The following is a 22336-nucleotide window of genomic DNA, read 5'->3' as shown; positions in this document are numbered from 1 at the left end:
GCTGGTGGCATTCCAACCAGAGGAAAGGGTGTGCGCAGTGACGTTCTTATCAAACCCAAGCCACACCTGCTACCCACGCATCTTCTGGAGAGACGTGAAGACAGCAGGCCTCCAGCGACCGCAGAGAACGGAGGGGGGAGCGCAGGGCGTCTGGCTGCAGAGCAGATGACGAGTGAGCCAGGGATCCTGGCTCCTGGCCCCGGCCCAGGCTCCTGATGGTGGGCACGGACTCCAGACGAGAAGACCTGGTACCTGTCAAGTTCTCCCACGTGCTAGCGCTGGACCTTGGAAGGTCATGTGACTTGCTGGGCCTTGATTTCCTCATCTGTACAGCAGGGAGGCCCACGATACTCAGCTGTGGGTGGTGCTGAGGGGACTTGGTGGGGTAAGGTGTGCGCGGTGCTGGAGTGAGGAGTGCTAATAGCCAGCCATTATACTGGCTTCCATGGCTCCACAGCAAAGACCAGAAACTGTGGCCTGAAGCAACAGGAATTTGCTCTCAGTCTGGAGACCAGAAGTGTGGGATGCGGGGGTGGGGGGTGGGGGGGGGCTGTTTCTAGAGGCTCAGAGGCAGAGCCTGCCCAGCCTCTCCAGCGCCACGCTGGCCAGCAACCTGGGTGCTCCTTGCCTGGCTCCGTCACTCCAGCCCGTCTGTCTCCACACGGTGGTCTTGCCTGGGTCTCCGTGTCGTGCCCAAATGGCCTCTTAAAAAATCACCAGTCACTGGCCTGGGCCACCCTAATCCAGCGTGTGCTCGTCTTAGCTTGCCTGCACCTGCCAAGACCCCAAGTCCACACAAGGTCGGGCACAGGCACCGGCCCTTGGGACCCAAGCACGGTCGGGGGAGGCCGTTGTACCCACTGCAGTGCCATCATCAGCCTCGTCCACCAGCACCAACTTCCGGTTCTCGGCAAGCGAAGGAGACGCGCCCTGACGGAGCTGTGTGTCCACTGGCTTACTAAGGGGGTCAGGCAGAGATAGGCAGGGACCACGGACCCACCGCCCACTTCCCCATGTCAACAGCCGCCCTCAGTTCTTCTCTTACATCAGCACGTGTGGTCAGCTCTACGTTCAAAAATACCCACCCTCGTTCCTGGGCTAGGTGCCAGGACCCCCGGCCTGCTGTCCGCAGCGCCCCTGCCTAGTTCTGCCTGCCCATCCTCAGCCCGCTCTCCTGCCGGCTGGAGCCTCCCCCCGCCCCCCCACATGACATGCCTGCAGTCTGCCCCCTGCGCCCTCCTGAAAGAGGTCCCCCGACCACCTTTCCTGAAGCTGCAGCCCTCTGCTGCTCCCCATGCTCTCCCTCTGCTGTGTTCTTCTTCACCGTACTTGCCACACCTGGCCCTCTACTAACCTGTTTTATTTCCTTCCTAGAACAAACCTCCATGAGGGTAGCTATTTTGTTTGAATCGTTCACTCTTATCTCCCCAACATCCAGCACATAGTAGGCACTCAATGAATATGTGTTGAATGAATGAATAAGTATATTTGAACGGAGGAAGCAGTTAAAAAACAAACAAGCCCCTAGATGTTGGTCACTAAAGATCTTCAGCATAGTTTAGCACATACGACTATATTCAACCCACATTTCATAAGAATTGGAGGTAGCATTCAAGATTATATAACACAAACGAGGATTTTATGCTGTGTAAATTATACCTTGATAAAGCTAGTTAAAAAGCATTGCATAGGAGCCTTGGCTGTTGTTGCTAAGTGGTTAGAGTGTTGGCCCATGCACCGAAGAGTCACAGGTTTGATTCCCAGTCAAAGCATTTGCTTGGGTTGCAAGTTTGGTCCCTGGCCTGGTCTCAGGGTGCTCGGGAGGCAACCAATCAACATGTCTCTCACACATCGATGTTTCTCTCTCTCCTGCTTCTCTCCTCCCCATTCTCTCTTCCCCCACCCCTCCACCCTTCCCTTCCATTCCCTCTAAAATGGAAAAAATATCCTTGGGTGAGGATTAACAAAAAATATAACAGAAATAAATTATTACACAGCTGTGCTGATTACATAGTATGCATATATATTATATATTTGTGTATGTATGTGTGCAACTCCACTGTATATACAGGGGTGGGCAAAAGGAGGTTTATAGTTGTATGTGAAGGCTTATTGTTGTATTATTATTATACTATTTATTATTAACCTACTTTTGCCTACCCCTGTATATTATAAATCTTATGTGTGTGTACTCTCAGCTTTCTAGAAGCCGAAGGCACCAGAGATACATGAACAGAACAAAAGTTCCTGTTTTCTATAAGGAAATAATTTCTTAGGAGAAACACAAGCTTTCCCTAGAATGTAGGTCTACATGAAATATCTGTGGTGTTGCCATGGCTGATGTTCTCAGTCGCGGGCCTACATCAGGGGAGGAGGAGGAGGAGGAGGTAGGGGAGGAGGGGGAGGAGGAGGGGGAGGAGACCCAACCACCTAGCCATGTGGGCCTGCAAACTACCAACACAGGGACTGGGAAGGATCTTAACTGATAAACTCAGACGGTGCATCTGAGAGACAGGCAGGCAGGCAGGCAGGCATTCGGGGATCATCAGGGCCCGAGACACTAACTTAGCAGAAGAGGATCCGTGAGGTGCCATGAGCTGAGGTGGGCATGGAGAGAGAAGCTAAAGCCAGGTGTGTTGGCTGTGGGCCTTCAGGGGAGCCCTCCCCTCCCCCCCACGCCTCTCACACTAGGGAGCGGCTTGTGGGCAAGGCTGGGGCAGGGGTGGGGGCTGACCACTGCCAGGCCTGTCCCCCCTCTACTTCAGGGCTCCACCTCTTTGAGGGACCCTGCTCTGGACCCAGTTCCTGCTTGGGTGCCACCCAGTCCCTCGGAAGACCTGTCCGGGGTACTTGGGAGAGCTAAGCGCTGCGCTTGGCAGGTGCAGTGCTCCGCCCCCACCCCCATCCCTCCCAGACTGGCTGTGCTGCTCACGCCCCTGAGCCATGTTCCTCCAGCTGCACCTCGGAATCCCAGGAGGTCTGAGGGCGGGGCCTGCGCACTCCACACCTTCCATCAGAGCTCTGAGCACAGGGCCTTCCTGCCAGCCAGGCCCCTGGAGGCTGGCGGTGAGCTGGCAAGAGGCCCCCAGCATGGCGCTGAACCAGGGGAGAGAGCACTGGGCGACACCGTCCGCCTGCACTGCCAGGGACGGCCACCCTCCTCCGGAGTGGATCTTGAGAGAATTTGGGTGCAGCGGGTTACAAAATGAAGGTTAGCTTCGGCACCCTCCCTTGGCAGGTATCCTGACAAGCTATTTGAAGTAAGACTGAGATTATGACGTTCACAGAGTGATCAGCTGGAAGTTTATATCTAATCAGAATCATAAAATCATAGTAGGAACAAGTTCTGCTCTGGAATCATGAGTTCAAATCCTAACTCTGTCATGTGCTTGCTGTGTGATCTTGGGCAAGTTGCTCAACCTCTCTGAGTCTCAGTGCCCTTGTCCTTACAGGGCATAACAATAGTTCCTCCCGGTGTGAGCAAGTGACATAATAATGCAGGCACAGCAGGTGCCCGGCACACAGCCAGCCCCACTGTTACAGTGCGAGCATAATTATGGGGATAAAGAGGGACGTTCCTACTCCTTCTGTGGGATGACAGACAGTGGGCCAGAGCACAGACCAACGTTCCTGGGCAATCTGTCTCAGCAGGTCCTTGGGCAGAGCCTGGAGCGAGAGGAAGCCCATCCTGTCTGCCCAGAGGCGGGCCGGGCAGGAGCCTCCCGGAGGGGCCAGGGGGCGCCGCGGGGCTGCATGCCCGGCACAGACAGGACTTCCCTGTGGAATCAGCAAACCATCCGTCAACTTCTAAAATTCCAAATGGGGGAGGGGCTGTGTGGCTTCCAGGCCCCACAGACTCGTCTTTTCTGGCATGGAGACTTGCCAGAGCCCTTCTTCAGACCAATCAGAGGTGAGGGGTGGCCTACGCCACCCACCTGAGAAACAGAGGCCTGGCACGAGGGCAGGGGATCTTGTAGCAGCTGGACAATGGGGTGAGATGCAGGCACAAGCCTGTTAGCTCACAGGGTGTGTGGAGAGCTTGACACATAGACAGAGCTCAGTGCACTGCTCATCACGGCTCACAGACCTTCACCTCCGCGGCTCTCCCAGCATGCAACGCTCCCCTTCATGAAGGGTCCTCACACGGTCTGGGTCTTCTTTTTCCAACTTCGTGGAGTCGTTTTTATCTAGGTTCTCTTGAAGACACTAATTTCAATTCTCCAAAGTGCACTTTACCATTCAACTCCGGGTCAGATTTCCTCAGCATGTCTACCCACACATACATGTCACACTAATCGAACAGGAAGTCGTGTGGTTTGGGGAGTCGAATGCACCTGTCTCTAGCAGCAAACACATGAGCAGCCTAGAAATGACTTCTGGCTTCTAATGGCGCGTTGGAGCAGCCACTGGGCAGACTGGCTAATTGAAGAAGCACTCCAGGAAAAATTGAGAAGTGGGAGAGCGGGGAGAGATGCTAATGGGGAGTTAATAGCGTGGATCTGGGCAGGGCTGAACTGCTGCGTGGACGCGATTTCAAGTTGACTAGACAAAGCTGAGAGCAGCTGCAGCGATGCTCAGAGCACACGGCGTGGTCATTTCGTGATTGATTATGTAAGGTTTTCTATACTTAAAATAAAAACTCTTTACATGGTTACATACTGCCTGCCTCCAACTACCTGACATTCTGGGAAAGGAAAACCATGGAGACGGTGAAAAGCTCAGTGGTTGCTAGGGGGTAGGGGTGGAGGAGTGACTAGGCAGAGCGCAGAGGACGGGGCCCTGGAGAGACTCTGCTGACACCACAGGGGGGACCATGCTTCCACAGCTGCCCGAGCACAGGATGTGCGCCATCAGCGGCGACCCTGAGGCGCACGGGGGCTCTGGGCGATAGCGAGGTCAGGGTAGGGCCATCGTTGCCATGAATGCACCGCTCTGGTGCGGGTGCTGATGGGGGGGGGCATGGGTCTGTGCAATAGACAAACAGTTTTCAGGCCAGAAGCCAGGCTGACAGGTGACACGCTTTAAATCCTTTAAGTGATGCCATGTCACCTTGGATTTCATCAGGCTGAAGTTTTGCCGCCGGCAGAGCGGGCCCAGGGAAGTGTGAAGCATGGAGGTGCTTTGGCCTCCACCCCGCTCTCAGGACTTGCTATTGTGAAGAAAATGTCACTGCACGCGCCCCCCCCCCCACCCCCCAAATGACTCACAGCGACTGGGAGGGAGGAGCGGGCAGGAGAGCTAAGCCTGGAAGGAGCCTCTGTGCTTCGCTGGAGAAGTCCCGCTGGGTTTAAGAGAAGCGTTTCACTGTCGATTGGGAAACGCAAAAGGACGACCGTTTAAAACTCTGGCTGCATCGCTTCCAGCCACTGGTGCCAGGGAACTGACAGCACAGGGCCGAGAGGTACCAATTCCAGGTACGGAAGTGCCCTTGTGAGCTCAAATCAATGCGCTGACATGTGTGTCTAGTCCAGTGGTCGGCAAACTGCGGCTCGAGAGCCACATGCGGCTCTTTGGCCCCTTGAGTGTGGCTCTTCCACAAAATACCACATGCGGGCGCACACGTACAGTGCGATTGAAACTTCGTGGCCCATTCGCAGAAGTGGAAGAGCCACACTCAAGGGGCCAAAGAGCCGCATGTGGCTCGCGAGCCGCAGTTTGCCGACCACTGGTCTAGTCAATTGTCTTTGAATCATATGCTATATTACACAAAAGTAGATGGTTAAAATGAAAACAGATTTAGGTTCACTGTTTTTACATGGTCCCCGGGAAAACAGACCACTAACTTATGCCTTTCACGGAAAGAAAATGCAGCGAAACACGTAGGGCCCACCCCTCATTCATTTCAACAAAGAGCTGCACACAGGAAGCCCGTCCCCGCAATCTGCCCTGCCCTGGGCATTGCCCCGTGCACCATGGCTCACTGTGCTCTGCGCCTGCGGGTGCGGTGGGGGTGCGGGCGCAGGCTGAGCGCAGTGAGCTGTGCGGCCTTGGCTTGCGGGCAGGAGCCAGGCTGTGGGGTGTGAGCCGCACCCCCTCTGCAGGGCTCCTGTTCCACCCTCTGCCCTCCCAGCTCCTCACGGAAAGTGGAGACTACAACCCCCCCTTCTGCCCCCAGGTCATGGTGAAGACTCAGTGAGCAGTGCATGTGAAACACAGACACATCCTCAGAGCTCAAACCCCATCACCATCCTGCAATGGTTTCAGGGAGGTCGGTTCATGATGGAAGCAGACAGCGTAAGGGGAGCTGCAATAAGCGAGGGCCTGTTTATGCACCTTAACCATCTATGCCTGCACATCCCACGTAAGTGCACGGGGTGGGCCGCCATAACCTACAGGGCTGTTTTAGACGATGGCCATGCTGCTGGGAGCCAGGAACGCATCGCAGCAGAGCTGTGAGCCTCTGGACCAGCTCAGGAGGATGTAGGTGCGGTGGCTGCATGGAGGGCGGTGGGACCTGCAGCTCAGGAATGGGACCAGTGGCCGTGAATGACCCCCGGAGACAGTTCCCTGTTAACAGGTGCCAGCTGGCCCTTCAGAAAGGACCAGGTTTCACTTCGGATTGTTTTTCCCAAAGAGCCAGGCAACGTTAAAAAACACGCAGACTTCAACTCCCGTGTTTCCCCCTTTTCTCAGGGAAACTGCGCGTTCCACACCTGCTTTCCAGTCCTTGGTCAGCCTTCCTCAGGCTGGATGCAAAGTGCGCCCCCCCCCCCCCCCCCCCGCCAACTGAACCACGTGGATCCCTGAGCCACAGCTTCTCTTTCCTGGGACTTAAACTCTGGGAATAGGTGTTCTCAGCCTGGGGATGAGACGCTGAGAACTGAGAGCAGCAGACGCTGAGGGAGGTGGTGGGAGGCAGGGCCCAGAAGCAGGGTGACAGGCGGCGGCCAGGACAGACCATGGCAGTGGGGCTTCCGGAAGCCCTCGCCTTCTCACAGCACGCCCTGCCTTTGGCGCCGGGAGACACAGAAGCATGCCCCGTCTTCCCAGTGAATCCCCCGTCCTCACCCCCACTCGGCGGCTGCTTCCTGCAGGACAGGGGGCTGGAAGGCCTACTTCCAGGCACCTCCCTTTCTCTATTGTAGTTGTCTTTGTTGGGGAAAGGGACCCTTGTACGTTCTTGTCTGTCACTTACTGTGTACTCAGGAGCGAAGGCGGCAGAAAAGCCGAGCCAGCCCCTGCACGGGAAGGGCCTGGAAGAACTGGGAGAGTGAGAGGGCCTCGCAGGATTTGGGGAGATGAGTTGGCAAAAATGCGCAGCAATCGGAGTGCATATGAAAGACTGGGGGCTGGGAGGAGGGTGCTGTAATTGGGATGGAGCCAAAGAGAAGGCGGGAAGCAAGAGCAGACAGCAAATGTGAACTGGTCCTCTGGGAGGGGGGTCAAGGCGGCAGCGGCAAAGGCTGCCAGCTGTCTGGAGCCTGTGATCCAGGAGCTCCCGTGGGGCGGGCAGGCGCGCAGCAGGTGCTACAGGGACGGGCTTGTCTGCAGGGTTATAACCGCGCCCAGTGCCTGCACCTGAGCCGTGCATCCACCCACCGATGAGACTAAGAGGAGGGCGACCCCACCGCAGGAGCGCCAAGACTTGAGAAGACGCCTTGGCTCCGGTTTGAACCACCCTGACTGTAATCTCCTGTGGCAATTTCTTCCTGTCCTGCTGCAGTGCTGCTTGGTTCCAGCAGGAGACGCTGCCACTGGGGCCTGGAGCCCTGGATGCCCTCCGTGCCCGCCCAAAGCTCACACGAGTGACCAGGGGCCTTTCGGGAGACGGGCGTGGAGGTTGCTGAGGACGTGCTGCTGGGGAGCTGGTGCCAGCCACCAGGGCCAACTTCAGGAGACACGCTGCACAGCGTGGGGAAGGCACGACCCTTTTTAGGGGCTCATGGGAGGGTCTTCATTTCTTTCAAATCACAGGAAATGAACGAACTTTTAGGCTGAAGAAAGGCTTTAGGATTTAACAGGAACACACTTGCCCTGATAGCGATGCAATCACAGGACACACGCTCTACGTTTCCTGAGTGGGAGGAGGTGCCCATGTCACTGTGCACGATTCTGACGCTCCTCCCAAAGGAAGTTCGCAGGGCGGGGGGGGGGCGGGGGGGGGAGCGCCCCGAAGCAGAGAGAGCGCCGTGGTGATGGGAAGAGGCAACTGGAATCACAAAACTTCGTTTCAAATCCGGGTCCTGTCTCTTCCCAGCTGTGCGGCCTTGGGGAGTTCACGCAAGCTCTCCGACTCACAATTTCTTTCTTTTTTTAATTAAAAAAAATATTTTTAATGATTTCAGAGAGGAAGGGAGAGCAAGAGAGACAGAGAAATATCAATGATGAGAGAAAATCATCGATTGGCTGCCTACTGCACGCCCCCTACTGGGGATCGAGCCTGCAACCTGGGCATGTGCCCTGACCAGGAATTGAACTGTGGCCTCCCGATTCCTAGGTCGACGCTCAACCACTGAGCCGTGCCGGCTGGGCTCTGACTCCCAATTTCCATAGAGGTATAAGAGGTCAATATCAGTAACTGCCGGGCAGGGCTGCGGTGAGATTTAACATGATGTCATGCATGTGAATCCATAGCATGGTCCCTGGCAATTAGTAGGAGCTCAGTAAGAGTTGGAGGCGATGGGCGGGGGTCATGGAATGGGAATCGGGTTGAGGGTTAGAAGAAATGGAGGTGGGGGCTGAATAGAAAAGACTTGGAGGATCCCATGAGCTGACGCCTCAGAGGAGGCGAGAGGGCAGCGGCCAGGGGAGTGAAGCCCGTTCTCGTGGGCCCTCTCGGGAATCCCTGCCGATGGTGCAGTTCCAATGCGCGTCCCCACACGGATGGGGGACAGGCCAGAGGGATGTGGGAAGAGCAGAGAACCCGGGCGTCCGTCAGCGTACGGGCATGCAGCTAGTCTGATGGCAGAGGCGCAGAGAAACACCAAGGCGTGCATACTGCTTAGCACGCGGAGGGAAACAGAGGGAGAGGGAGAAAACGAGGAGGGAGAGTGGTTAACCTCCCCACGTATGTCTGTGGCACAGAGAAGGACCTCTGTGTAGGGTAGAAATGCAAGAGTTAAGTGCCTGCAATTGAGAACCCAAGATCGCACGTCTCTAGACCAAACCTGGTCAGTTAAGTGCCGCTAACTAGCTGTGTGGTGTTAGCAAGTTATTGCCACTTTCTGTGTCTCCTTTCTCATCTGTGAAGTGGGGATGACAGTCCTGCATTACAGCGTAAGTGTGAGCCAGTGCATTAGAGCACTTAGCAGAACCTGACGCACAGGGAGGGCTCAGAGCGCCAGGGGTGCTGTCACCATCGTCGCCATTGCCATCGCCGTCGCCATTGCCACACCACCACAACATATGTTCCGTGAGGACAGATATTTTGTCTCTATTGTTCACAGCCATGTCCTTTGCCCCTAGAAGAGTGCCTGGCACATAGTAGATGCTCAATAAATAAATACTTCTTAATGATGCCCGTCAGAGAGCAGTTATTATAAAAGTTATAACGTCTCCCTGGAATGGGGTGTGGGGCCAACCTGAGCCCCAGTTCCTTTCCCTCACGCCTGCCCTCTGCTGCCACAGCTTCCACCACACCGTGTCCTCAGATTTGGAGAATTAGGAGCTAGGTGGGCACTGGTAACCTGGGAGATGGGTATTCCAGAAGCTGCTGAGGGCGGAAGTCACAGAGCAAAAGGATGAGGCACAGGGGCATGGCGGGGTGGGGCGGGGGGGGGCAGGGTGGGCAGAGGCAGCAAATCTTGAAAGGGCAGTTTGATTCTCTGGATAAATTCAATGAAGAAATGATGGAGAAGAGCCAGTCAAGACCACAGGCAAGGCCTCTAAGGACACAGGAAATGTTGAGTGTGTCCCTCTTCGAAGGACAGGCTATGGGGGACAGGGAAGATTGGAGACTTTCTGTATCGTCCAGATATGAAGAGAAATGTAGCAAAAACACTTCGTGTCCTTAGAAATACAATAGTAACTGAAGTTCCAAATTGTCATTGTGAGTGTAAGATCTTAAGACAGTTTTCCATATAATGTGGTAATGAGCAAAATTACTTTTCTTTTAATAAATTCTCTTAAAACACACTAAAATCCTATATAATAAAAGCTTAATATGCTAAGTGTCCAATCATCTGATCATCCATTCAACCAATCAAAGCATAATATGCTAATGATATGCTAAGGCTGCTCAACTGCTCACTATGACATGCACTGACCACCAGGCGGCAGATGCTCTGACCAGTAGGTTAGCTTGCTGCTGGGGTCCGGCTGATTGGAACTGAGATGGGCCAGACATGCCCTGGCGCCCTCCTGCGGTCCCTCCCCGGCCCCAATCATGCACCAGTGGGGTCCCTCAGCCTGGCCTGCACCCTCTTGCAATCCGGACTGAGGGGACTCCCCCCCCCCAGTGCACAAATTTCGTGCACCAGGCCTCTAATAAATATACAACAGGCAGGTCAAGCCTGTGGTTTCACCAATATTACTGCTACTACTGCTAAGAACAAGAAAAGGAAGTCAGCCCTGGCTGATGGCTCAGTTGGTTGGGGCATTGTCCCATACACTAAAAGGGTTGAGGGTTCAATTCCCAGTCAGGGCACATACCTAGGTTTTGGCTTCAATCCCAGATCAGGGCATGTACAGGAGGCAACGGATCAATGTTTCTCTCTCACATCAATGTCTCTCTCTCTCTCTCTCTCTCTCTCTCTCTCTCTCTCTCTCTCTCTCCCCACACACACACACACACACCCAAAAATCAATAAAAACATATTCTTGGGTGAGTGTTTAAAAAAAGGAAAAGAAAAGGAAGTCAATTACATCAACTTAAAGAAAATATTTAAGGTAGTAGAAAGGAGGTATGTATATGGCAAACAGTAAACAGGTGCATGAATAACAATATTTAGGAAACTTGGCCAAGGCGCTACTCATCCCCGTTGACTGTGTGAATTATTAGCAGAAGGAGTTGGATCAGCACCTTGGAGAGCACACGTGCTGGGTCTGGGAGGGACCCGGGCCGCATCCCCATGCCCGTGGCCTCCTTAGTGACAGTTGGGCCCTCAAGCACTAAAGGAGAAGGCTAGGGTTTTGTTTTCACCTCTCAGGTTCTGATTTTAGTGCTGCTTCGATGCATATAGAGCAGTGGTTCTCGACCTTGGCTGCACATTAGAATCACCTGGGAATCTTTTTAAAATCCTGATTTCTGGGCCCCATCCTCCAGAAATTCTGTTTCTTTGTTACTAATGTTGTGACCTCACCCCCTAACAAAGAAACAGAATTTCCGGAGGATGAGGCCCAGAAATCAGGATTTTAAAAAGATTCCCAGGTGATTCTAATGTGCAGCCAAGGTCGAGAACCACTGATATAAAGTAACAGACCTGGATGGGACTTTTTGAAATGATAAATGTAATATGTGAGCCCCAGCTTCTAAAGGCTCTCCACTTTTTTCTTTTCTTTTCATACACTAACTTCCTATTTGATTTACCCCCCAGCTTATGCTGTGCTTCAGGAAAAGCAGCACTAACACCTGGAACGTTCCATGATTTGAACCAAGGAAATGTCACTGGGAGGAGGAGCTTGAAGTCCTCTGCGTGTGGGTGTGATAGATTGGGAGTTTTAAAGGGGAAAGCAGAAGGTCTCTTGTGTCCCCAAGAAAAACTCCAACAGCAGCTGAAAAGCAGAGTGTAGCTGAGAGATTAGCTTTCCACCAAAATTGTTCTCCCGGCCTCCCTTGCATGAGGGAAGGCCACGCGACTAAGTTCTCTCTAACAGTGGGTCGGCAGAAGCGAAGGGTACCATTTCCAAACTAAGACTTTTCGGAAGCAGCTTGAGCCTCCTCCGTACTCTCTTTCCCCTCTGCCCCTGAATGTAGACAGAACAAGGCCTTAGGAATTGATGGAGCCACATGAGATGGAAGGAACCTGGATCCCTTAACCACTACATGGAGGATGTGGGCGAGGACAGAAACACCCACCTGGTACTGCTGCGTGAGTGAAAAGGGAGCTTCCATGGTGTCTGAGCCAATACACATGGGGGCGGGGGGCGGGGGGCTGAGGGGGGAGGGGGGCTGGGGGAGCGGTCCCACAGTTGAATTCACCCTGGCTAACAAAGGAGCCTAGTGCCCTGGCCGCACCCAGATCAACCAAGCCTGGCTGGGGGTCTGACCAGGAAGAGGAGGCCTTCTGAGAGCTCCATGTGCTGTGCCCGGTCTGTGCCCTTTGCCCGTCCTCCAGATATCGCTCGAGTCCCTTTGGCCTGGAAGCCTTCCCCGCCTTCAGCGAGGCCAACCCCACTCCGCAGGCGCTCTCGGCGCATCTGACTCAGTGGCACATCACATCTGTGTGATTTCTTAGATTAATATGTACATCCCCACAGGGTTTCAAAGTACATGTTTTTCAAAACTCATGGCTGCTATACTTATTTGTGTCCTTCGTTGTATGTAAATTTCCCCTTAAAATAGTTAAAAACAAATATTGAATTCTGGTTCAATGATATGCATGCTGAAGAGTTTAGGGGCACAGTGTACCGACATCTGCAACTTGCTTTGAAATGCATGAAAACCTGCGGGGTAGCAACTGCCCCGCGGTGCTCTCCCCTTTAAGGGGTGTGATCTATCTGCAAAATGGGAAACTCGGGCATCTAAATGTAAGACCACGGTTGGCAAACTAGGGTGGCAAAGGATGACTACTTGTTTTGAAGGGTCACAGAGGTTTCTGTTATCCTAGTTGCTTTCATGACATACTGTTGTTGTCATTTATTTGATGCCATATCGCGAGTCTGCAACTGAACTTTCAATCATTATAACAGTTTCCATAGAAACATATCATCTATACTTGCCCGCTCCCTCACTGCTCCCCAATGGCCTGCTCCCCCACCTCTCCACCCACCCCCCAGCCCCAACCCTTTCCATGAGGCCCTCTGGAGCTTCCACTCCTCAATAAAAAACTCCCCAACCTACACTGTTACCTCTGGAGGTAACAAGGCCAAGAATAAAAATGCACATTTATGTTTGTTAAATTAACATGGAGACACTGGAAAGATGCAAATGAAATGAACAAAAGTGTCAACCTACGGAGGGCAGTAGCAGGGAGGGGCCACGAAAAGATGCGAACTTGGGTGGGAGCAAGACTTCGAAATATTTACCCTTTAAATATAATTTTAATGAGGAACCAGGGGTGTCGTGCTTGCTAAAAATATAATTTTAAAAACTTTCCAACAGCCTCAGCCTATCAGAACTCTTCATTTAGGCCACTTTCTTCCATGTCATCATGGAAACCGCCCCAACTTTGGATCGAAATGCCTCTGTTCTTAGCATCTTAATCTCTTGACCTCATCCATTTGTTTTCATCCCCAGGCCTCCAGACTCCTTCTTTCTCACCTCCTGCTCTGACTTGCTCCTGCTCTGACTTCCTCCCAGCCCGGTCTAGACACTGTCTGCATTCATCTATTCGCTCTGCTTTTGCTGAGAACCTGCTGGAAGTGGGCATCCCTCATCCCAGAATCCTTACCTCCCTTATTACTGTGAACTCCACTCACCATCCACGTCTCCACATCTAGGCTACTCAGAGCTGCTGGCAAAGATCATGCAGTGGGGTGGACCACTGCCATTACCAACTTCTTACCGGGTATGTGGGACTGCTCAGCAACCCTACTGCGTGCTCCTGCTCTCAACGCCCATCAGCAACCCTACTGCGTGCTCCTGCTCTCAACGCCCATCAGCAACCCTACCGCGTGCTCCTGCTCTCAATGCCCATCCCGCATGGGCCAGATCCCCAACCCATCTCAGCAGATGACCTGGGCCCCATAGAGAAAATCTAGCATTCAGTCTTGGTCCTGACTCAACTCAACCCACAGGCACTGGAAGTTCAGTGCTGAACACGACAGAGAAGGTCCCTGCTCGTGTGCAGGTCAGATCTTAAGAGGAGAAGAACGAAAAACCAATACAAGCAAGAAAAGTATCACCGGGTGATGGGTGCCGAGAGAGTTAAATATAGTGAAGGATGAATGAGTGGCTCTCTGAGGAGGTGGTCTGGGAAGGCTTCCCAAAAGAGATGACCTCTAAGTCGCTTTGGGAATGACGAGAGGGAGCCAGCCACGCACCACAAACCCTCCAAGGCAGAAGGAGCTTTCTCTGTTTCACAGTCCCAGGAACCACCAAGCAGAGTGGGTGGTGGGAGGAAGAAAAGGAAGTTGTTGAGTGGGGTTTATATCAAGGGTCATAATTAAGAATGATGTAAGCCAATCCGGCTGGTGTGGCTCAGTGGTTGGACCAGGAGGTCACAGTTACAAGCCCAGTTGGGGCACATGCCTGGGTTTTGGACTCGATCCTCAATGTGGGGTATGCAAGAGGCAGCCAGTCATTGGTTCTCTCTCATCATTGATGTTTCTATTTCTTTCTCCCTCTCCCTTCCTCTCTGAAATCAATAAAAATATATTTTACAAAAAAGAATGATGTAAGCCACAACACAGTATAGAATTTATTCTAATTGTGAAGAGATGTCATTGGAGTGTTGCAAGCAGGGGAGTGCCTTGACCTAATGTAGTGTTTTAAGAAATGACGATGGCAGCTACGTGGAAGGGGTATTATTATAGGTCACGGGTGAGCGGGACAGCAGCGAGGAGCTTCTGCAGCAGTCAGTGGTGTACACGGTTAGCGTAGGTCGCATGGGGAGCGTGGAGAGAAGCGTCAGTGCACGGCGTGCTCTGGGGAAGCAGGTGCTGGGACTCGCCAGCTGACTCACAGCTGTGGTACGAGCAAAGATAACTCATATCTTTACTTAGGCTACAGAGATGGGAAAGAAACTTGTATTCTTTGCACACCCGAGTTCATGGTATGAGATTCATATTAGACATATCTGTGGCACACAAAGGGCTTAAAAGGCTCAACGCAACACTAAACAAGTCATGAATACTTATAATGCCATCTCAGGTTCAGTAAAACAGTCTCTCCAGGCATCTATAAAAGCATCCAGAACCACTCTACGAGGCCCGGGTCATCCTTCAACTGTGCCGCTATGTGAAAGGCACTGTCTCCATTCTTGGCTGCAGGAGTGATCTTTTCCAAAAGGCAAATCTGATTGTGTCACTTCTCTGCTTAAAATCTTTCAGAGGCTCCCCACTGCACTGTGAGTAAAATCCAAACTCCCCACCACAGCTCATAAGGCTATGCATGACCAGGCCCTGCCCATTTCTTCAACCTCCCATCCTACTACCTCCCTCATTCATGACATTTTGGCCCCAACTCCTGATGGTACCTAAAATGTACCAAGCCCTCCCTACCCCAGGACCTTTGCACATGCTGTTCTCTCCTAGCTCTTTGAATGTTTAGCTTGTTCATTCTCATCCTCAGGTCTCAGTTTGTATGTCACCTTCTCAGATAAATGTGTTCGCCTTTTTAGCATTTTTTTTTTCTGGAGCAGTTACAACCACCAAACCACACTGTACCTTGCCAAAGCTGCCTTTCCCAAGCACCATCAGGAAGTTAAAATCACTCAGCTTCATCCGGTCCCTGTTCCCATTGTTGTCAAATTTGGCTATGGTGTTGGTAGTTTTTTCTTCTGGAGTCTTGGGTGTCTGGCCGATCTTGGCCCTCTGGAGGGGGGAAACACAAGACACATCATTAAAAAGCCAAGTCATAAACCGGAAAAAAAAAAGACACATCATTAAGGTTTGACAATGCCTTTGTAGGAAGACACATATAGACATGCATGGTGTGGTTCCTGCCACTCACACACCCCTGTCCCATGAAAAACATGGCCAACAGCCCACTCTGCAAGGCCAGAACCTGGAGGCCATCCTTGGCACCTCCATTTCTCTTGAAGCCCTCACATCTCACCAGGAGCAGTCACCTTTTCCTCCTCGCAGCCTCTAGAATTCATCTTCTTTCCATCTCCACCAACATCACCTGCCATCAGCCCTCACCTGGACAGTCACCTTGGTTCCCTCCACACTGGGCTTCACATGAAGCCAGAGCAAGATTCCACTTCCTCACACCCAACCGAGTCACTACCTGCTTAAAATGCTTCAGTGGTGACTCATTTTTAGGATAAAGACCTTGAAGCGTGTACTGGCCAATACACCCTTCTTCCCTGCAACCCAGCTTCATTCTTTCACCTCCCACCTCAGGGCCTTTGCACGTGCTCTTGCTTCTCTCTGGATGGCTATTCTCTCCCCTTCCTTCTTTCGTCAACTTAGTTACCCCAGTTTCACTTCCTCGGGCAAGTCCTCCTTGATTCCTTGTGTCTGGACTAGGTGTCCCTACTAGTATTTGCTTCCTTCATTCATTTCACCTCCCATTTATACTGGATGATACCTGTCTGTTCACTTTTCGCCCCAGGCACACTGAAAACAGTGAGGGCACAGACTATATCTCATTCTCCACAGTTTCCCTGACAACCAATATAGTTTCTGGTCAAATGGATTAATGAATGGGTGAGGCAATGGGGGAGGGACCTGCTTCTGTGAGCAGCAAAATAGTGACTCAAATGGCAGCAAATGCTCTGGAACAAGAAGAGATAGGAGAACAGCAGGGAGACCTGCAGCTGCCAGGGCCTTGTTACTGGATTTGCTTCTAGGAGTGAGAAAATTGTGGCAATAAAAGCTCAGCTTAGAATTCCTAACTCTGGCAGTGTATAAACTGTGTAATCCTGGCTCACAACCCTCCTCCACCAAACATCCCAGACCTTCCTGTCTCTGTCAGAGAAACAGGCAAAGGCCAAAGATAACCTGGCCCCTCTGCACTCTCTTATTTCAGCCCCTTCTCCTTGTTATAACCACATGGCCTCATTGCCGTTCTCTGAAAGCACCAAACACATTCTTTTCCCAGGGCCTTTGCACTTGCTTTCTCTTGTGACTGGAGGTCTTTCCCCAGAGCTCCCTCACCTCTAAGAGAGCCCAAGTGCCTGACATGAAATAGCTCTCAGCAATCTCCCTCCCCCTTATTTACTTTATTTTCTTCATATCTCTCATCACCACCTTACAAACCAGATATGTACTTGTTTCTTAACTTATTGTCTTTCTCCTCACACTAGAACACAAGCTCCATGAGGACTGCCTACCACCACAGAGAGGCACTTACTTGCATTTGCTTAATGAACCTTTCTAAATCTCAGTCCCCTTTCCAAGAAGATGAGTTAATGACATGAGAAAATGTATCACAAAGTTCTCAGCACCATTCTTGTCACTTAGTAGATGCTCAATGGATGGTAGACATTATTATTGCTGCATTACTCACTTATCTTTATAAGACAAAGAGGCAACAAAAAGCTTTCCATGGAATTTAATATCAGGGAAGATTCATTCATTCATTCAAGAAATACTTACTGAGTGCCTGCTACATGCCAGGTATTGCCCTAGATTCCGAGGCTCCATCAGGGAGCAAAGCAGATACAGATGCTCAAAGAATTTGCATCCCAACAGGAATTGGGTCCTCTGCACAAAATGTATTTAGGAATTATCCAGGTGAGGAATTTGGAGTCAGCAGCAGAAAGGCTTTACGGAGTCGATAACAAGACACATTCAAAGACTAAAATCTGTCTGGAGCACTGATGGCCAGGCAGATGTGGCCTGGGAGGCAGTCAGGAGCTGAGAAAGCCTTGCACACCCCATCAAGGAGTCTGGGCTGATCTGAGCACAGGAGGCTGTCACAGGGCCCTGGGAAGAGCATTTTTAGTTTAGGGAAGGGACCCAGTTAGAGGAGGCCAGTTTGAAACCTTTAAGAAGTGACTGTAGTCATCACGGTGAGAAATGGCGGGGCCCGACTCAGTGTCTGCAGTGTGGAGGGAATGAAGCAGGAGACAGACTTCTCAGGGCTGGACACGGATTGGGGGAGGGAGGTCAGGAGTGAAGGACAGCTCTGTTTGGAGCACCTGGGAGGGTGGTGGCGCTCTTCAGTGAGATGAGACGAGGGGAGGGTAAACTTGGGCATGTGCGCGGAAGGGGGAAGAGGTGGCTAGTCTGATTTCAGTCAGCGCGATTCCCCCTGCCCTCAAGCCTTAAAACTGCCTGGTGTCTGTCTTCTCCACGGGTGGTTCCACCAGCATTCTGCTTGTCATGCTGACAAAACATCCACCATTTTTTTTCGTTTTAATGTTTTAAAGGTTGAGGTGGATAGTGTGAAATGCATAAATCTTAGGTGCGCAGTTCTGTGAGTTCTGACAAATGTATACACACAAGTAACCCAAACCCGGATCAGGATGCAGAACATTTCCACCCTCAGGAAGTCCTGCGGCCCCTCCCTTCCCACACAGGACTCCCTGCTCCCCGCTCCATCCCTGGAGGTCAGTGTTGTAGCGTCACCTACATGGAGCCATAGGATGTGACACAATAAGAAGTATATGTTTGGTCTCTGCCCCTGGTTTTCCGGACAGAGAGCTCCTGAAGCCCTTGGAATCTCCTGGGTGACAGGGCTGCGGGGAGCGTCCTTTGTTCTACTATTTGGCCTTTGATCCGAGTTCTTAAAGCCCTTGTGATTTCCTGGGTCATAGGAGCATCCTTTTTCCTAACATGGGGACTCCTGGTGGGCTCCTGAATGTCCTCTGGATGGAGGCTGTCCCAGCGGGACCAACCATGACTGGGAGCTTGGTTCGACCACCCATCTACTGGGGCTGGAGATGGAGTTAATAACCGATCGATTGTGCCTGCATAATGAAGCCTCACAAATTCCTCAAACTGCGGGGTGTGCAGAGCTTCTGGGCTGGTGGACACATGCACATGCTGGGAGGGTGGTGCACCCAACCACAGGGCCCGGTGGGACATCCTCTCCACACGGGGCTGCTGGCCCAGGACCCCTGTGGCCCTGCCTTGGGCTCCCCTGGTGCACGAGCACACAGCCCACTGGCAGGGAAAGTGGGAAGTGCTGGCAAGTTACCTCCCTGGAAGCAGCCCTCAGCACGAAAGGAAGGGCCCAGGTGGGAACTTCAGCATCCTGCCCCTCAACTGGGAACCCTGAGCACATGTGCAGTTCCCAGCGGACAAAACCCTGGGTGCCCACAGCGTATGTGGCTGACAGCACATGCACTTCGGCCCCCCGCTTCCCGCACATCCCTTCGGACCTCCTCCAGAGAAAGGCCTGCGCTCGAGTCCTTACAGTCCGTCCGCTGCCGGGGACTCGCAAGGCAGGGCAGTGAGCAGTGTGGGAGGTGAGAAAGCGGCTGAACCTCTCGGGGCCTCATTGGGGAAAGAGACATGGGGCTGCTAATAGCATCTACCATTCAAAGTGGTCACGAGGAGGAAATTCAACGAGTCAGTATTTCTAAAGCACTTAAAATAATACACGGCACATAATCAGCACGTTTAAATCTAAAAACTCCAAGAAATTTTTTAGAAAAATCTCAGAAAACCCATTCTGAACATCCAGAATGGTGCCTTCCCTTCCCTGGCCCATCGGCAAGCCCACAATCAGAAGACAGTCCTTCAGCCCACTCCGACCTTCTGGAATGCACCACACGTGGCAGCTGCACCCCACACACCCCAACTGTGAAGTGTTACCCCAACTCCAGCAGCTTGACTTTACCGTCACTCAGAATTTCTCCAGATCAGAGACTTGAAAATAATGTCTGAGTCATTCTAGGTGCTAATTGGTTATTGCACAGGTATTACAATTTCTCCCGTTCAAGGTCAACTGAAATTCCTCCGTGTGTCTGAGAACAGTTCTCAGTCTGTTGGAAACGTGTTTTAGCCAACAGCTCTGGCCCAGAGTGATTATCACCCAGGTTTCCTGCTCTGCTCGCGCAGGAAACGTGATCCTTGTGTTCCTTCTGCCCGAGGACAGAAGAAATCATTTTGCAAAGTTGCGACTTCATTGTGTACAAGGAAAGGCTGCCCTGGTGTTTTGTCACCCACAGTAACACGCTTACCAGCAGCAAATGGACACGCCCTCGGGGGAGGGAGAGACAGAAACAGTCTCGGGAAGGACTGTTTATCAGTCAGTGTCCAGCTCTCAGCACGGATGGGTGGGAAGTCCGTCCATCAGCGCCTCTGGCCTTGACCCAAGTGTACGGGAATGACCCTCAGTTACCAAGTTCAGCTTAAGCTCAAGGCCAGCATGCTTATTCCACTTGCTTCCAGGAAAGGAAATCCCACGGGGTCAGGGTTGTCACCATCGTCCAGGTTTTGTGGAGGGCACAGGCTCAAGATATGGGTCAACACTCAAGTGCTGTTTCTGTCAAGTTCAGGGGAAAACTAACATGGCTCTCAAAATAAAAGGCAAATCCTTGCTATGGCCAGCACAGACCTTCTGGGCCTGCCCTCCCACTGCAGCCCTGCCTCAGCTCAACTTCGGCTTTCCCTGCTCTCCCACAGTGCCTTGTGGCCGGTCTCATGCCGCGGCTGCCACTCCCTGCCACAGGGCCTTTGCACATGCTGCCCTCTCTGCACGGGGAGCTTCCCCTCTTCACTTGGTAACTCCCGCTGCTGTTTCCTCAGGGACGCCATCCCCATGCTCCAGACAAGCTTACATTCCCTCTACGTCCTCAAAGTGCCGTGGGCATCTCGTCCAAAGAACGTTCCCTGGTTGTATTTTTTCATTTGCTTGTGAGGGTTTTGATAGATAGCAGGGATGGCGATCTGTTTTTCTAGCTAAGCTGTACATTTTTTCAGTCAGTAAACCACCGCCGCTTATCTAAAATTGGTAAACATGAACAAAATCGTGTTTTCCCTCATGGAACAACTTTAAAAACACTCAGTACACAAATAATGAAAGAACGCAGGCCCCTCTTCCCAAAACGCTTTCTCTGTGAAACTGGGATGTACCTACATCCAGCTGCTCTCAGGCAGATGAAAATAGGGTCTATTGGCCCCACAGAAGGGAAGGGGGTGTCGGAGGCAGAAGCAGAGCCAGCACTAGAGCCCAAGGTCAGGGCCAAGGTCAAGGCTCGGACTCTTTGGAAGATACACCCACTGGTATTTCATGGAGTCACCAGCACAGTCAGTTCCATTTCTCCACACAACAGCACCACCTGCCAATACACCCAACCCAGACTCTACCCCTCAGCAAACCCCCTGACTCAGCCGCCAGAACACATTCTGTCACTGTGTTCACCACCACCCCCGCCCCCGACCACAGCACCAAAACACCCGGCAGTGAACGAGCACTTTCCAGAAAAGTCTAGATCTGCAGGAACACGGGGAGGCAGGGATGGCCTCACAAGGCAGGGACATTTAACTGAGGTCTTGGAGGGTACACGGGAGTGTTCTGGGAGACACCACGGCAAGGCCTGGAGTTAGGAAAGGCCGCGCTAAGGACAGCGCCCTGAATGGGACAGACAGCACAGGCAGGCTCCCCCGGTTCCCACGGAGGCAGAGAGACAGACAGCTCACCTCAAACTTCTGCCGCAGCTCCTCGTTGCCCTCGCCTCCTTCCGGCGGCACGGGCACGTTGAAGTACTCGCCCTCCTCCTGGCTCAGCAGCTTAAACCTAAAGGGAGACAGGGCCAGGACAATTCCATGACTCCACGCAGGAGGATCTCATCGGTAGAACCGAGGAGGAGGCCTAGGCAAGCTCTACTCTAACATGCGGAGGGTTTTTGTTCTGGGGTGCATGCGTGTGTGTGTGTGTGTGTGTGTGTGTGTGTGTGTGTGTAGCCGGGTATGCTAATGTATTTTTATGTTTGTAACTATTCTATGGACATCAGAAAAAGTACATTCTGTGCTTAAAGGATGTAACGTGCTCTCGTTCTCTCCCCCCCACCACTGTCTTAGTTATATCACTCCACACCGCAAGTTGGCTCCTACTGTTTGCCCGTGGGGTGATTTCTGTTCTGGAAGCTGCTCTGAAGCTCTCCGTGCCCGCGTCCCTGTCCCTGTCCCAGCACTGCGGCGCCCCCTCTTTCACGCACACTGCCGCGTGTGCCCGGGCACTGGGCACTCGCATGGCTGTGCCCCAAAGTGCTTGGACTCGAGAGAAACTGACGCCCTCCGTGGCCAGGGACACGAGTCCTGGAGTCGCACCTCTGCCTTTGCCTCCAGGACACCCCTGGGCACGCTGGCTAGGCCCCGAGCCTTGAGTTTTCTCATCTTTAAAGGGAATGAAAGCCTCTTTGTCATAGGATCATTGTGAAGCCAAGATATGATGATGCATGAAAAACGGGCAGAGTCCTGGCACTTAGCACGTGTTCAATAAAAGGCACCATCCATCATCAGCATCACTGATAGTAATGTCATTAAATAAACTCGATGCTTCTGTTTTCCCTGACCACCAAGACACGTCCCCCAGTCGGTGAGAGGAGAGCGAGGAAGGAAAGGGCGTCGGCAGGCATTCGAGTCAGGAGGGAGAGAGCCCAAACGCCTCGCTCCGCAAGAGGCCTCCTAACCACGAGGGACATCATTCAACCCCTTTCTCCACAGTCCCTTTCTC

The 22336-nt window shown here is 52.4% G+C and overlaps 1 protein-coding gene across 2 annotated transcripts in view; it reads right to left on the bottom strand.

Moving 5' to 3' along the window:
- Positions 1–22336, bottom strand: part of PRKCB (protein kinase C beta) — a 296895-nt gene that overhangs the window by 53175 nt on the left and 221384 nt on the right. For both annotated transcript variants that reach the window (XM_059692105.1, XM_059692104.1), the window contains exons 8-9: positions 21301–21397; positions 15427–15573 (exon numbers count right to left, since the gene is read on the bottom strand). In XM_059692105.1, the coding sequence (XP_059548088.1) occupies positions 15427–15573; positions 21301–21397 (244 nt within the window). The remainder of the gene's footprint in view (positions 1–15426; positions 15574–21300; positions 21398–22336) is intronic.

This window comes from Myotis daubentonii, chromosome 4 (assembly GCF_963259705.1).
Source record: "Myotis daubentonii chromosome 4, mMyoDau2.1, whole genome shotgun sequence".
Classification (NCBI taxonomy): domain Eukaryota; kingdom Metazoa; phylum Chordata; class Mammalia; order Chiroptera; family Vespertilionidae; genus Myotis; species Myotis daubentonii.
Note: the sequence above shows the minus strand (reverse complement) of the source record. Positions and strands in the feature narration are given on the sequence as shown.